Source organism: Hyla sarda, chromosome 1 (genome assembly GCF_029499605.1).
Source record: "Hyla sarda isolate aHylSar1 chromosome 1, aHylSar1.hap1, whole genome shotgun sequence".
NCBI lineage: Eukaryota > Metazoa > Chordata > Amphibia > Anura > Hylidae > Hyla > Hyla sarda.
In genome coordinates, this window is record NC_079189.1 from 543,915,526 (window position 1) to 543,929,041 (window position 13,516).

Sequence of the window (13,516 nt, forward strand, 5' to 3'; positions counted from 1 at the left end):
ATAGGTTGAAGCTCCATGTGACGTGCAAGGCTAACAAGAAGTAAGAAGAATACAGCCGAACACCTGTACTGAAGCACCGGGGGAGCCTAGGCAGGTAAGAGAAAATGTGTTTTCTTTTATTTTTCAGCCCGGAACGGATAAAATAAGAAAAGTGAGCACCGGACATCTCCTTTAAAGAAGGTCACACTATAGAATGACTATTACAATTCTTCCCAAAAGCAGTTTTTATTGAGTTGTTCTCTTATCTGGGTTGTCAAGGCTTTCTACATAAGTTCAGAAGTAGCAGCCAGTGACTGAAGCTATTGCAGTGCCCCCGGGGTTGGTAACCTAGCTTTCCACAGATCATGACTGATATACAACCATTACTGTAGCAGAATGTAACTTTGCACAAGAATAACATGACATTTAAAGTCAGTGAATAGCTGTGGGTCAATCACTCTGGAAGAAGTGCACAACCTTTCTGGTCTAAACACAACACAGTCAAACAGAACCAGTCCCAAGGGGAATACTGAAACGAAAACCATCTGCCATAAAGGACTGATTCTGGTTACACTACCAGGACTCCTACCTTTTAAGAGCATGGGGGTCCCCATCTCTGTTATTCACACTACAGTAAGGAAGAGCAGCAGGGACTTAACAGCCACTAGGTAACTTCTGTGAGGGTGTGAGGTGAAAAATTCAAACCCGTGAAAAAATCGGACCGCCCCTCCCCTTCGCTCTCCGAAGTTTGCTCACAGGTGTGTGGTGAAAAATTCAAACCCGTGAAAAAATCGGACCGCCCCTTGGGGCGGTCCGATTTTTTCACGGGTTTGAATTTTTCACCTCACAAGGGTATACAGGGGGCTACTACTGACTACAACATACAGGGGGCTGCCCCAAAATACAGAGGGCTGTATGTATGTATATTTTTACTTTGTGATTAACAATTAATAGCATTTATATTATTTGTTAATATGTAGTTGCATAATACCTATGAATGAATACTACCTACATGCATATGTGAATTTTTATGTATGTGCATGGCTTGTGGCCCTCAAATTCTGAATGCTATTTAATAGGGCAAGTTTGGTCACCCCTGAACTATAATAAGGAAAGCTGCACTCATGTATGACCATATCTCCACATCTGTCTTCAAATCTTTTTTAAAGTGCGACACATGGAGGATCTGAAAGATGGCGATATAGTGCACCTTAGTGCAAATGAACGACTGGCTCAGTGACTTTTTACACAGTCCCACAGGAACAAGCTGATGGAGGGTAGAGGTTGTGTAGTGGGCAATGTTGAAGAAGCACTTTTTTTGCCTCTATACTGCCTACTGCAGCATAGGCTACTATTAAAGAATAATGTTGTGGGGTTTTTTGTGTCTGCATTTTGCTTACCTCTTTTTGCCGATATGACATGCATTCAATAGGCTCCATTTTGGTTTTGTAAGGCAGCCTACATTTCCCATGAATCCTCTGGCACTGGCTGGGCATTTGATTATTGAGTCTGGTTATCTAATTAGGCTGCTAGTGCTGGATTGTTGAGGTCACTGAGGACCTTGTGCAGTTCTGACGCCTTTTCATACTCAATGGGAGGGATTTATCAAAACCTGTGCAGAGGGAAGGTTGACCAGTTGATGGCATTTTTAGTTTTCTATAAGGCCTCTGAAAACTAAAAGAAGTAATCTGACTGGTTGTTATAGGCAACTGGTCAAGTTTTGAACTCCAGAAAGGAAATATTGCCATAAGAAGAAAGCCATTTGACCTATGATCACAGTCGACATGTTTAATGAATATATGACGTCTTTATGCAGTGTTTACATGTAGAATTTTCACTGCATTTTTTCACACGTTGTTACTACATTTTACCTGTTTTTTCAGGCAGTTTACAAAACCGTGGTAAAAATTTAAAGTTTTTATCATATTTTACACAATTACAGTACAGTCGCCATTTTTGTGGAAAATTGCAGCAAATACTGGAAAAAAAACAGTGTGAACACAACCTCAGGTGAGGTATATTACTTCTATATAACATCATTCCATAGAGAGAGCAGATGGAGCTTGAAGGGGTTAAAGGGGTACTCCAAAGGAACAATTTTTCTTTTTTTTTTTAAATCAACTGGTGCCAGAAAGTTAAACAGATTTGTAAATTACTTTTATATAAAAATCTTAATCCTTCCATTATTTATCAGCTGCTGTATGCTACAGAGGAAGTTATTTTCTTTTCAGTCTCACTACAGTGCTCTCTGCTGACACCTTTGTCCGTGTCAGGAATAGTGTTGGGCACGAATATTTGGATTTTTTATTTTAAGCACGAATATCGCTAATTCGCAAATATTGCGAATATATTCGCTATATATTCGAAATTGCAAATATTTGCTTTTTCCCGCATATGCCCATATTTGCATATGCCCATATTCCTTCTTTTCACTTGTGGGCCAATTAGAATGATGCAAATACACTTGTCAGAGGTTATCAACAACATCCCTAGCAACCAATAGTAAAGTTGCCCACCCCCTCACTGGTGTCTTCCTCAAATACGCGATTATGCGAATATTCACATATGCGAATACAACGAATATGCGAAATTCGCGAATATAGGATGAATATTCGTCTATATATTCGCGAAATATCACAAATTCGAATATGGGCAATGCTGCTCATCACTAGTCAGGAACTGTCCAGAGCAGGAGAAAACCCCCACAGCAAACCTATCCTGCTGTGGACAGTTCCTGACATGGACAGAGGTGTCAGCAGAGAGCACTGTGGCCAGACAGAAAATACATTTTAAAAGAAAATAACTTCCTGTGGAGCATACAGCAGCTGATAAGTACTGTAAGGATTAAGATTTTTAAATTGAAGTAATTTACAAATCTGTTAAACTTTCTAGAACCAGTTGATTTAAAAAAAGTTTTCCACCGATGTACCCCTTTAAACGAGGTCTGGGGGCGAGAAGTAGGGGATCTGGTAGGTGATGATCTGGTAGTTTGACATCAGACAAAAGAGTTTGACATACAATGTTGTAACCATTAGGCACGTGTAGATTTGGAGAGTCAGGCTGGAGATCACATGACCAGATTTGAGTAATAAAACACATAGATGCAGTTAATCTGGAATAAAACAAATAGTGCTGTAGGACTAGTGATGGTGATGTGCATGATATAGGCATAAATTCAAACCTGGATTGCTTCTTTAAGCTAAACAATTATAGTCTCCTGTACTGATGAGGGAAGAGCTCCAACTACCCCTTAGGGCAGAGTCAATATACATATATACAGCTGCCAGACAGCCACCAGAGAGAGGAGTAGGCAAGATGAGGCAAAGTGGTTGAAGCATCCCACAGTGTAAAAATCTGCAGCCTACCCACCTGTGTGAACATCTCCTAAAGCTGTCATTTCCAGCATGTCAGAAAAACCTGCAATTGTCAAAAATGATTGGAGTTGTGAACACAGCTGGAGAACTGCAGGTTGGAGACCACTGCTCCAGAGCAAGGTCCATTTGGAATGAGGGACTTCATTTCAGCTCAGCAAGTCCCAGTAGGACTAATGCATAGTTAACCCCTTCTGATTTGCATGAATAAACTTTAGTGCGCACCTTTTAATGACAGTGAGGCTCTTTCTAAGGAGCTAACAGCTGCTGTATCCCCTTCAGAGCAGATCTGTTGCAGGAAGGTGTCAGCGTGATGATTCCAAAGGCAGCATGCAAAGCTGTAGATCTCGGCGGCCAGCTGGAAAGCAAACACAAAGTAAGATCAGAGCTGGAAATGATCAATCTGCGTGTGGATCCAGAAACACAAGTTAAGTGTAAAGAAAAATGCCAACAGAGCTAAGTGCTTCTCAGGACTTTACTAAATCAAAGCTAAATTGGCATTCAGCATCCAGTCACCTTACATTTGCTGAAAGATTAATCTACAGGAAACTCCAGTCAGTCGGTTCTTTAAGTGACTGACAATGATGTATTCTATGCAGTTCAAAGAATTAACTTGAAAAATTACTCTGTCTATAAAGTCCAGCAGAGTCAGTAGAATCTCCTATGACTTTAGAGTAAAAAAAACCACAATGCAGTGTAATGTAATACATGTTACAGCCAACACAACTGATTTAAGGAAATTACTGAACGTCCAAGATCCATACATCCCTAGAAGGCTCCAAGTGCGTCACCTTCTGAGCACAAGTTTAAATACAGAACTAATCTATCAAAAGAAAATTCATCATGTTACTTACCTTATTCTAACCCCGAGTTACAGTCCGTATTATAGTCCGGAACTGAATTCACAATTCTGCATGATTATGGGCTGAAATTTCCTGGTTTTCCTTGATGCCAGAAAGTTAAACAGATATAGAATATACTTCTATTAAAAGTCTTAATCCTTCCTATACTTATTAGCAGCTGTATACTACAGAGGAATTTATTTTCTGTCTGTTCACAGTGCTCTCTGCTGACACCTCTGTCCATGTCAGGAACTGTGTAGAAAAGAGAAAAAAGGGGGAGTGGCCCAAAAAGGCGCCTAGGCATGGGAGATGAAGGGTTCCCCACAAAAAAGTGGGGTGGATAAGGGGTCTAATGGATGGCCGCTCACCTGGAGCGTATATTATATACGCATGTAACCTCTGTCTGAGGTAGGAAGAGGATTCTGTGCAAGCCCACAGGTCTTAGGATGGATCCAGAGGAAGATCCTGGAGGTAGACTGGGTGTAGTGAGGAAAAAAGTGACCTTAGTGTAGGCGCTCGGAAGTCCAGAGAGATTTCACAGCCAAGTCATGGAAGTGAATTGAGTTCAGGCTTTATTAGTTCATAGCATCAATAACGCGTTTTGGGGTGTAACATACCCCTTCTTCAGATTGACAGATCTAATAAAGCCTGAACTCAATTCACTTCCATGACTTCGCTGTGAAATTTCTCTAGACTTCCGAGCGCCTGCACTAAGGTCACTTTTTCCTCACTACACCCATGTCAGGAACTGTCCAGAGCAGAAGAAAATCCCCATAGAAAACATATGCTGCTCTGGACAGTTCCTGACATGGACAGATGTGTCAGCAGAGAGCACTTGTGGTCAGGCAGAAAGGAAATTCAAAAAGAAAAGAACTTCCTCTGTAGTATACAGCAGCTGATAAGAACTGGAAGGATTGGGATTTTTAAATAGAAGTAATTTACAAATCTGTTTAACTTTCTGACACCAGTTGATTTAAAAAAATAAAAGTTTTCCAGTGGAGTACCCTTTTAATGTCAATACAAATATCCTAGTGATTTACATTCCAGAAAATCACCATCAGTTTTTATACCAGTCACCCCTCAAGTAAAAAAAGGGAACTGAAGAGAATAACAACCAACACAGCATTGTGAATGGAGCTCTGGACTATGAAACAGGCTGTGACTAAGAATCAATAAGATATAAATCATACAAGGTAAAATTTCTGTCACCGATCCTCTTGTAGGTGTTTAGGAGGAATATAGGCCAAAAAAGGGGCTTAAAAGCCATGGACACCTTTGATCTGGAAAAAAAATAATTTCTACATATTAGTGGTTAACTTGAGTTAAAAAGTTAAAGGAGTACTCCACCAGCCAGCATTCAGAACATTTAGTGCCAAACGCTGTTTGCGCGCTGCGGGGGTTGGTCATGCCTCCTCAATGCAAGTCTATGGGGGCGGGTGTGAGGCCCCCTCACATAGACTTGCATTAATGGGGCGTGATGTGACGTCACAAGGGGATGTGACCAACCCCTGCAGCGCGTGCAAACAGCGTTCGGAACTAAATGTTCCAAATGCTGGCCAGTGGAATACCCCTTTAAGTTTTGGGCTCAGGGGTGCATTATAATATTGGCAGTTTGAGCGACTGTCTAAACTGCCCATATTCTGATGCAAGCGGCGATCTGGGAATCCAGGGCTATATGCTCCGGATCCTGAAGCAAGTGCCGCTTTCCAGTAGCAGAGCAGAGAACTAAAGGCTCCCTGTTCTGTCCCTTTATCTTGTAGGCACAGGCACCTTAAGCCCTGCCGCCTACAAGTAAGCTGATAAGTAGAGGAGAGGTACATGCTGATGCTGATTAAATATTTGTCAGGGGGTTGGGGCCCCTTTTTAACCAAGGCCAATATCACCAAGGCTCAAAACGTAGATGCAAACATAGGGGTAGGGACACAAAATTCAAATGACACCTAATCCCACATGCCTGACCTCCACACAGACAATTAGCCGATGCCGATGAAAAAGCAAGTTCAGCTAACTTTTCATTAATGTGTATAGAGGCCTTTTCACTATGAAAAAGGAGGAAAAGAGCAGGGAGAGCTGAAGGAGCATGAAGCAATGTGCTCTCAGATATATGGCACATTCCGCAGGATAGGTAACTATACAATAAAGTTTCTCAAGCCTTACAGCAATAGAATGGTAGAAAATTTTTAATGTAGACTATTTTTCATTAACAAAACAAATCTATAAACAAGGACAAAGTTGTGCATACCCTTTAAGACATAATATGCTACTGCAACTTTGCCCTTATGGATGCACATGTGCATGTACATGTGCCATATGGAGCCCTAATAGAAGTCTACAGGGCCCTACTGCTCATTTGTCTGCTGCTAATTTCATAAAGCAGCATGTGGATCATCTAGCTAACAACAAAACACGCTCTATCGCATACCATAAAATGGAAATATTCTTACATACACTGGGGAAAAAAAGTCAGCCACCAAATGCCCAAACGCCCCCTCCCGTAGGCTTGCATTGCGGGGCAGAGCATGACGTCACACGTCGGCGCAGGCGTGACGTCACACGCCGCCCACCCTGTAGTCGCCCGTAATCAGACCCGGAGCGAACACGCTCCGGGGACTGATTACAAACGGGGTGCCGCGTTTATGATCCCGGGGGTCCCCAGCGGCGGGACCCCCGCGATCAGGCATCTTATCCCCTATCCTTTGGAAAGGGGATAAGATGTTTAAGCACCGGAGAACCCCTTTAATATCAGACACAGCCCATGGACTAAGGTGATGTGGGAAGGATAACATTTATTTTTTTTTATAACCTCATACAACTTATTGACTTTCACTTGCAACAAGACTCTTTCTGCAAATCAAATCTGAATACATTTTACATGCAATGTCAGCCCTCAGGGCTACAAATGTTCGAGCTGTGACACCAAAATCCAGTGTATTCCCAGTTTCCACTGACATTAGATAGTAAATAATTTTAGACAATAGAAAAGACAAATAAAGACAAATAACCACACATACCTACAGTGAAAAGCAAGTGAATAGTGAACATCCATTGCATAATATGAGAACACTTTATTATTGAACTAAAAACCGAGGCCTCATGGGGACAAATGTAGCAGGCTCAGTTTTCTCCAATGTATCTGTAAGACACATTTCACCTGTTCACAATTCCTACAGCCAATCCCATTTCTGACTATTACTGAGAGCGTACTAGAGGAACACTAGCATTCCTCATGAACCGGAGATGCATCTCAGAGGGGACATTTCTCACCGTAACACAAACTGCGTGGGTGTCTCCTTTTTATTCCCAGCTCTAGACTCTGAGCAGTAGAAAGGATAAACACTCCTCGAGCACTTGTAGGACAGGTTGGATTTCTGCAATAAACTCTTAGCACTTCAAACACGTGAGATGGAAAAGAAAGAAACCACAATGTGAGTGGAATTCAGGAGAAGAGCTCAACCCTTGACTGCTAACTCCAGGGTAATCCTTGACCTTATTTTACATAGACAATGCCAATGGCTCAAATAAACAAGAACTAGACATAAAAATATATATAACATTTTTGTGGATTTTAATGCTAAAAGAACAAGGAACTAAAACGCAATCTGTCCCACAGCACAAAACACATTCGTTTTACATTTGATTATGTAGCTCTACTTTTTATACTATGCAGGGAAAGTTCAGGCTTTTTAGGACACAGAGTCACAAAGGACCTAGTGCCAACAGATAGGAACATGATTAGAAAGAATAACAATTTATTGTACAAGTCATTCACAAAAAGGATAGTGCGGCACTGTGTCCTGGGATTATGCCGGCAGATGGATACTGGTGTTGCCGTGTTGCCGTAGGTGGTGCTCAGCTATATAAAGCAGTGTTCAAGTATAGTCCATAAGAAGAAAGGAAAATATCGGCACTCACCAATGCGGCTTGTAAGTCTTCTTTATTGAGACATACTCACATACGGGGTACAGAAGAGAGGGGTGGTGGGGGGACAGTGGATGGCGACCGAGCTCCTGTTTCGTATGTGCGAAACAGGAGCTCGGTCGTCATCCACTGTCCCCCACCACCCCTCTCTTCTGTACCCCGAATGTGAGTATGTGTCAATAAAGAAGACTTACAAGCCGAATTGGTGAGTGCCGATATTGTCCTTTCTTCTTATGGACTATTATTGTACAAGTCATTTTGGGTAAATTGTACAGTATAGATACTATTTACTGGGCTCTTCAGATGGCAGTCTAGGTTATGTTATTAAAAGAAAAATACAAAAACATTTCTAAGAATTGAATTCCTATGTGGCCTACGCAGGTGGTTTCCTTTAAAACTGGTCTCATTTGTGACTTTCTCCGAAAATTTGCTTCGCTTTCACAAATGCATTTAGCAAATTCTAAAACTGCAGCAGGTGTAAGGCTCAAAGTGAAATGTTTCATTGATGAGGATTTCAATTACTGAAGTAAAATAATTATCTCTGTATGCTCAAGAAGAGATGTATGATTATACTTTCTACTTTATCTAGAAAAGTAAGGCCGCAAAATATCAATAAGGATGTAGCGCAGCCACTTGTCAAAAATCGTCTTTTTATTTTATTTTTTTACCGTCAAAGAGTGTTCATCAATAGACATCAATTATCACCGCGTGGTAGCAAACTGCATGAAAACCTGATTGGGCTAATGGGCCACTTAAAAGAAATGTAAGCAGGTAGCACAGCATCTGCTCTGGGTTTATTATTCCTGCGCTGCACAAGAAAAAGGAAGCAAGTTAAGCACCCATACATGTGCGCTGGGGATACCGGCTCATAACCTGCTCATTGCCTCAAGGAAAGAATAAAATATGAGACTTCTTTGACAGCAAGTGGACAACTAATCCATATCTAATTCGAATATAATATTTACACAGTCTAGGAATATACAGAGAGTCATTCCACATGCAATATGTGGAGGGCTTCGGCATGTCAGGTTTGTGTCATTTCCCAAAATTGATTTGGCTGCCTCTTACTGACATTGTATCTCTGGACAAATCCCAGGGGCCACATAACTAATGCACCTAGAAATGTGCCACTATTCTTTAGTTTTTGTATTAAGGCTTATTCTGGAACACCTAAAAAGTCAAAACAGTTTGCAAAGTCTACTCTAGTTTGTCTTTCTCTTGTATTAATACCAGTAAGAATATTCTGGTTGTCTTCCATAGTATAGTGACTTTTCAGTTTGTATGTTAAAAAGAACTAGGCATCTTTTTTATGCTGCCCGAAGTACAGGCATCAGGAAACACAAACAGGCTCCCTTACTACAAAAATATATAGTATATTTTACCCTGATGATGGCTAAGACTGAGCCCAGTTTTGTAACATTCTAAAAGGGTTTCCAATCTTAGAAATGTATAATATATCCTCAGGTGGAGGTCTCCCTTCTGTTTGTCTGGCTGTTTCACTAACTAGCATAGACCGGAGTAGAGAGATCAATGCGCACGAGCAGCCACCTCTACCTTAAAGGGGTACTCTGACCCTAGACATCTTATCCCCTATCCAAAGAATAGGGGATAAGATGTCGGTTCCCGCTGCTGGGGACCCCCGCAATCTCTGCTTCAGCACCCCAGACATCAGGTGCACGGAGCCAGGCCAGATGACTGGTGATGCGGGGTGGAGGCTCGTGACGTCACGGTCTGCTCGTGACGTCACAGCCATGCCCCCTCCATGCAAGTCTATGGGAGGGGGCGTGACAGCCATCATGCCCCCTCCCATAGACTTGCATTGTGGGGGCATAGCCGTAATGTCACGAGTCTCCAGCGCTGAACCCAACGCTCTAAACAAATGCCGGGTGCAGCAGGGAGATCCTTTGGTTAGGGGATAAGGTGTCTAGGGGCAGAGTACCCCTTTAAATATGTATCTTTTAACACCTTAAGGACCCAACTAACTTTAGTTTTTTCCATCCTAAGTGAGTTCAGACACCTCTTAGTCACCAATTCTGAGAACTTGCACACCATGGGCTTTTTAAACTAATCGGCCACCATAGTTTTACTTCAGAGGCCTGGGTTGCCCACAGGGCCAACCTGCATACACCCAGAACATAATGTCCATGGGGGAGATTTATCAAAACCTTTCCAGAGTAAAGTTGCTCAGTTGCCCGTAGCAACCAATCAGATTGCTTCTTTCATTTTTCAGAGGCCTTTTTAAAAATGAAAGAAGCGATTTGATTGGTTGTTATGGGCAACTCAGACACTTTTCCTCTGAACAGGTTTTGATAAATCTCCCCCCATGAGTATATGTATCCATTCATTACAAATGGACCCAGTATTAACCGCTTGATAAAAAAAATACCTTCCCTGATTGCCCTTTCACTTATCTTAGATGTTGTCTTCTTATGTTTCTTGTTGCCAGTTACTGGAGAACGCACCTTTCTTGCGACAACTAGTGCCTATGTTACCGCTCATTACATTGTCGACCTCTCAATCTTGTTATTTTGTACTTTGAACACCCACGGACTTGCATTCGCTCCATTTGCCTCGATTCACTCGAAGGTTGCTAGAGACTACACTGAGATATGTGACTTGTTCTCGACCTATTCTGGGTTTGATTGCTCATCCTTCCGTTGCTATTGCTGAAGGCGAAGTCCAGTCTCCCCACGTGTTACTGGACACATTATATCATACCATTTGAAAAGTCAATATACCTGAGCTGCTGACCCTTTTGTCTGTATATAGCCCGATGGTGATTGTTACCTTTATTTGTACTTGTTGTGTTTCTACATAATTAAATAAACATTTAATTTGAAAAATAAAAAAATAAAAAAAATACAAACCACACCAAAAGGCTTGTTATTTTGTAATTGGGCACCCAGTCAATAACTACCTAAGCTTGGCAGAAAACAGTAGCAAAAACAATGTGCTTGTCCTTATAGTGCATATTAGGGGTGTGCTGCACAACCCCAGGGGCCACATGCGATCCATGATTCCATTCTGTGTGGTCCAAGCCATCTAGTCACAGACATGCTTGTCTTTTTCGGATAGCTGTCATGTATATTTTGCGTATCAGAGACGAGTAAGGCTGGGTTCACACCAAGTTTTTGCAATACAGTTCCCGTATACGTTTTTTAATGTAAAAACCATACGGAACCGTATTGAAAACCGGATGCATTGACCGGTTGTGTCTGTTTTGCATATTGTACGTTTTTTTTTTTTTTTCCCGTCCCCAAAACCGTGGCCTACCACGGTTTTTAGTCCGGGTGAAAAACCGTATGGAAACCTTATACTTTTGTTTTGTTTTTTAACATGGGAGTCAATGGGAACCGTACAGAACAGTATCTGCGTACAGTTCCATCCGGTTTGCACCATCCATTTTTTCACACAAATTTTTTTTTACTTGGAATTTCAATCAAACAAGTGAAACTTTATTCATAATGGAGTGAAAAGTTAAAAATGTATTTTTTTTTCCCTTAAAAACAGATGCAACCGGACATCATTTTTTCAAACCGTATACGGGTTAAAATTTGTACACCCGTTTTGATACAGTTTAGTCCGGTTTTGAGGAATCCGTTTTTCATCAAAAACCTGATACGGGAACTGTATTACAAAAACGTGGTGTGAACCCAGCCTAAGGCATATGATGGAAACAGGTACAATTGCTAATGGTGCATTGTTCGGGCAATTCTGGGACGCCTATACATTGGCAGAATACAGGTTTTTGTACCCCTTCACAGCCCTCAAGAAAGGAGTAGATCAGGTGGAGAGGTGGGCATGCATGAGTGCCGTATCAGCTGTTACAGCAACCTATATAAACTACAATAGAGAGAGAAATAGGCGCATGCGTGCAGAGAAGGGGACCCCCCATTCTCCTAACAGGTGGAAGCTCCAGAAATTGTAACCAGCACCGATCAGACATCAATGTCTCATATGGTAGTACTCCTTTAAAGCATTACTGTCATTCAAGAAACTTTTATCAAGTCAATCAAACATTAATGTAGAGGCTCACCGATTCCTTCATATAGCCAGGAGGCTCCGGCAGCTGTGTGCCTTTCTCCAAGGCTGGCTGCCTGATCCAGATTATTGCAGAAGACAAGCTCTATTATAAGTCTATGGACCCCATCTTCTGCAGCGAGTTGTACTACGTGGTGAGCAAAGCAGACAGCCGCATGCTCCTCCTGACTATATACAAATTGGTAAAGATCTGAGCATTAAGGCCCTGACCGATCAAAACTTTTGACATGTCTGTGTGAAATGTCAAAAGTAGTTTTTTTGTTTTTTCTTAAATGACTAACACTTTGAGGTTATTGAGTTGTTACAATTGGCTCAATCTGACAATAAGACTCTCAGACTAGAAATGGTTGTGCTCCACTGACATAAGTACTAGACCGCTAGGAGTACATTAGAGTATATTGTAGAGGTTCTTTTGTGTGCATTCTGCTTACGTGTTTTAGCTGATGTAGCAGGCATGAAAAATGCTTCATGTTGGCTTACAATTAAACACTGAAATGGTTCTGTAATGCTGCCTACATTTCCCATGAATCCTCTGGCTTTGGGTGTGGTGTTTGATCACTGCACTTGGTCATCTGGTCAGACTGCTGGTGCTGGAGTTCACTCAGGTGAACTCATTAGATTCATAAGTTGGAGTCACTTGAAATTATGTGTTGATGCATATGTTTTTTAATTCAAAGTGCGCTTTTTTTTTGCCATAAAGAAAAAGAGATTTGACCTATAATAACAAGTCTTCAGGCTATGTTCACACATTTTTCTGCTGAGATTTTCCAAAACCGTGGTAAAAATGTGATGGTTTTTTCATGATTTGCAGAATTGCTGTAAAATATTATCATTACTGCCATGATGTTGGGAAAATCACAGCAAAAACAGAAAAATCAGGTGAAGTGTATATATTTTTTCCAATACAATATCTAGCATTAGAGAGTCCACTGTAGAAAACTTGGAAAAAAAAATACATACAAAAAAGTTTCAATAGCCTAAGACAGTGGTCTCCAAACTGTGGACCTCCAGATGTTGCAAAACTACAACTCTCAGCATGCCCGGACAGCAAACAGCTGACCAGGCATGCTGAGAGTTGTAGTTTTTAAACATCTGGAGGTCCACAGTTTGGAGACCACTGGCCTAAGACATAAATCACATTTTTAGTCCCTGTCCAGTTTCCAACGCAATACATCCGCCATTAGGGGAATAACAGAGCTTCATGTTGATTCTTTAATAAGCAACATAAAAAGTCATTTTGCCACTTAAAGGTGTATTCCAGTGAAATGTTTTTCATATCAACTGACTCCAGAATGTTTAACAGATTTTTAAATGACTTCTATTAAAAAATCTCAATCCTTTCAGTACTTAGCAGCTGAAGTTGAG

The 13,516-nt window shown here is 41.3% G+C and overlaps 1 protein-coding gene across 1 annotated transcript in view; it reads right to left on the reverse strand.

Moving 5' to 3' along the window:
• Window positions 1-13,516, reverse strand: part of IPO11 (importin 11) — a 494,099-nt gene that overhangs the window by 387,198 nt on the left and 93,385 nt on the right. Inside the window, exon 6 of the mRNA XM_056541414.1 lies at window positions 3,576-3,708. Coding sequence (XP_056397389.1) covers window positions 3,576-3,708 — 133 coding nt within the window. The remainder of the gene's footprint in view (window positions 1-3,575; window positions 3,709-13,516) is intronic.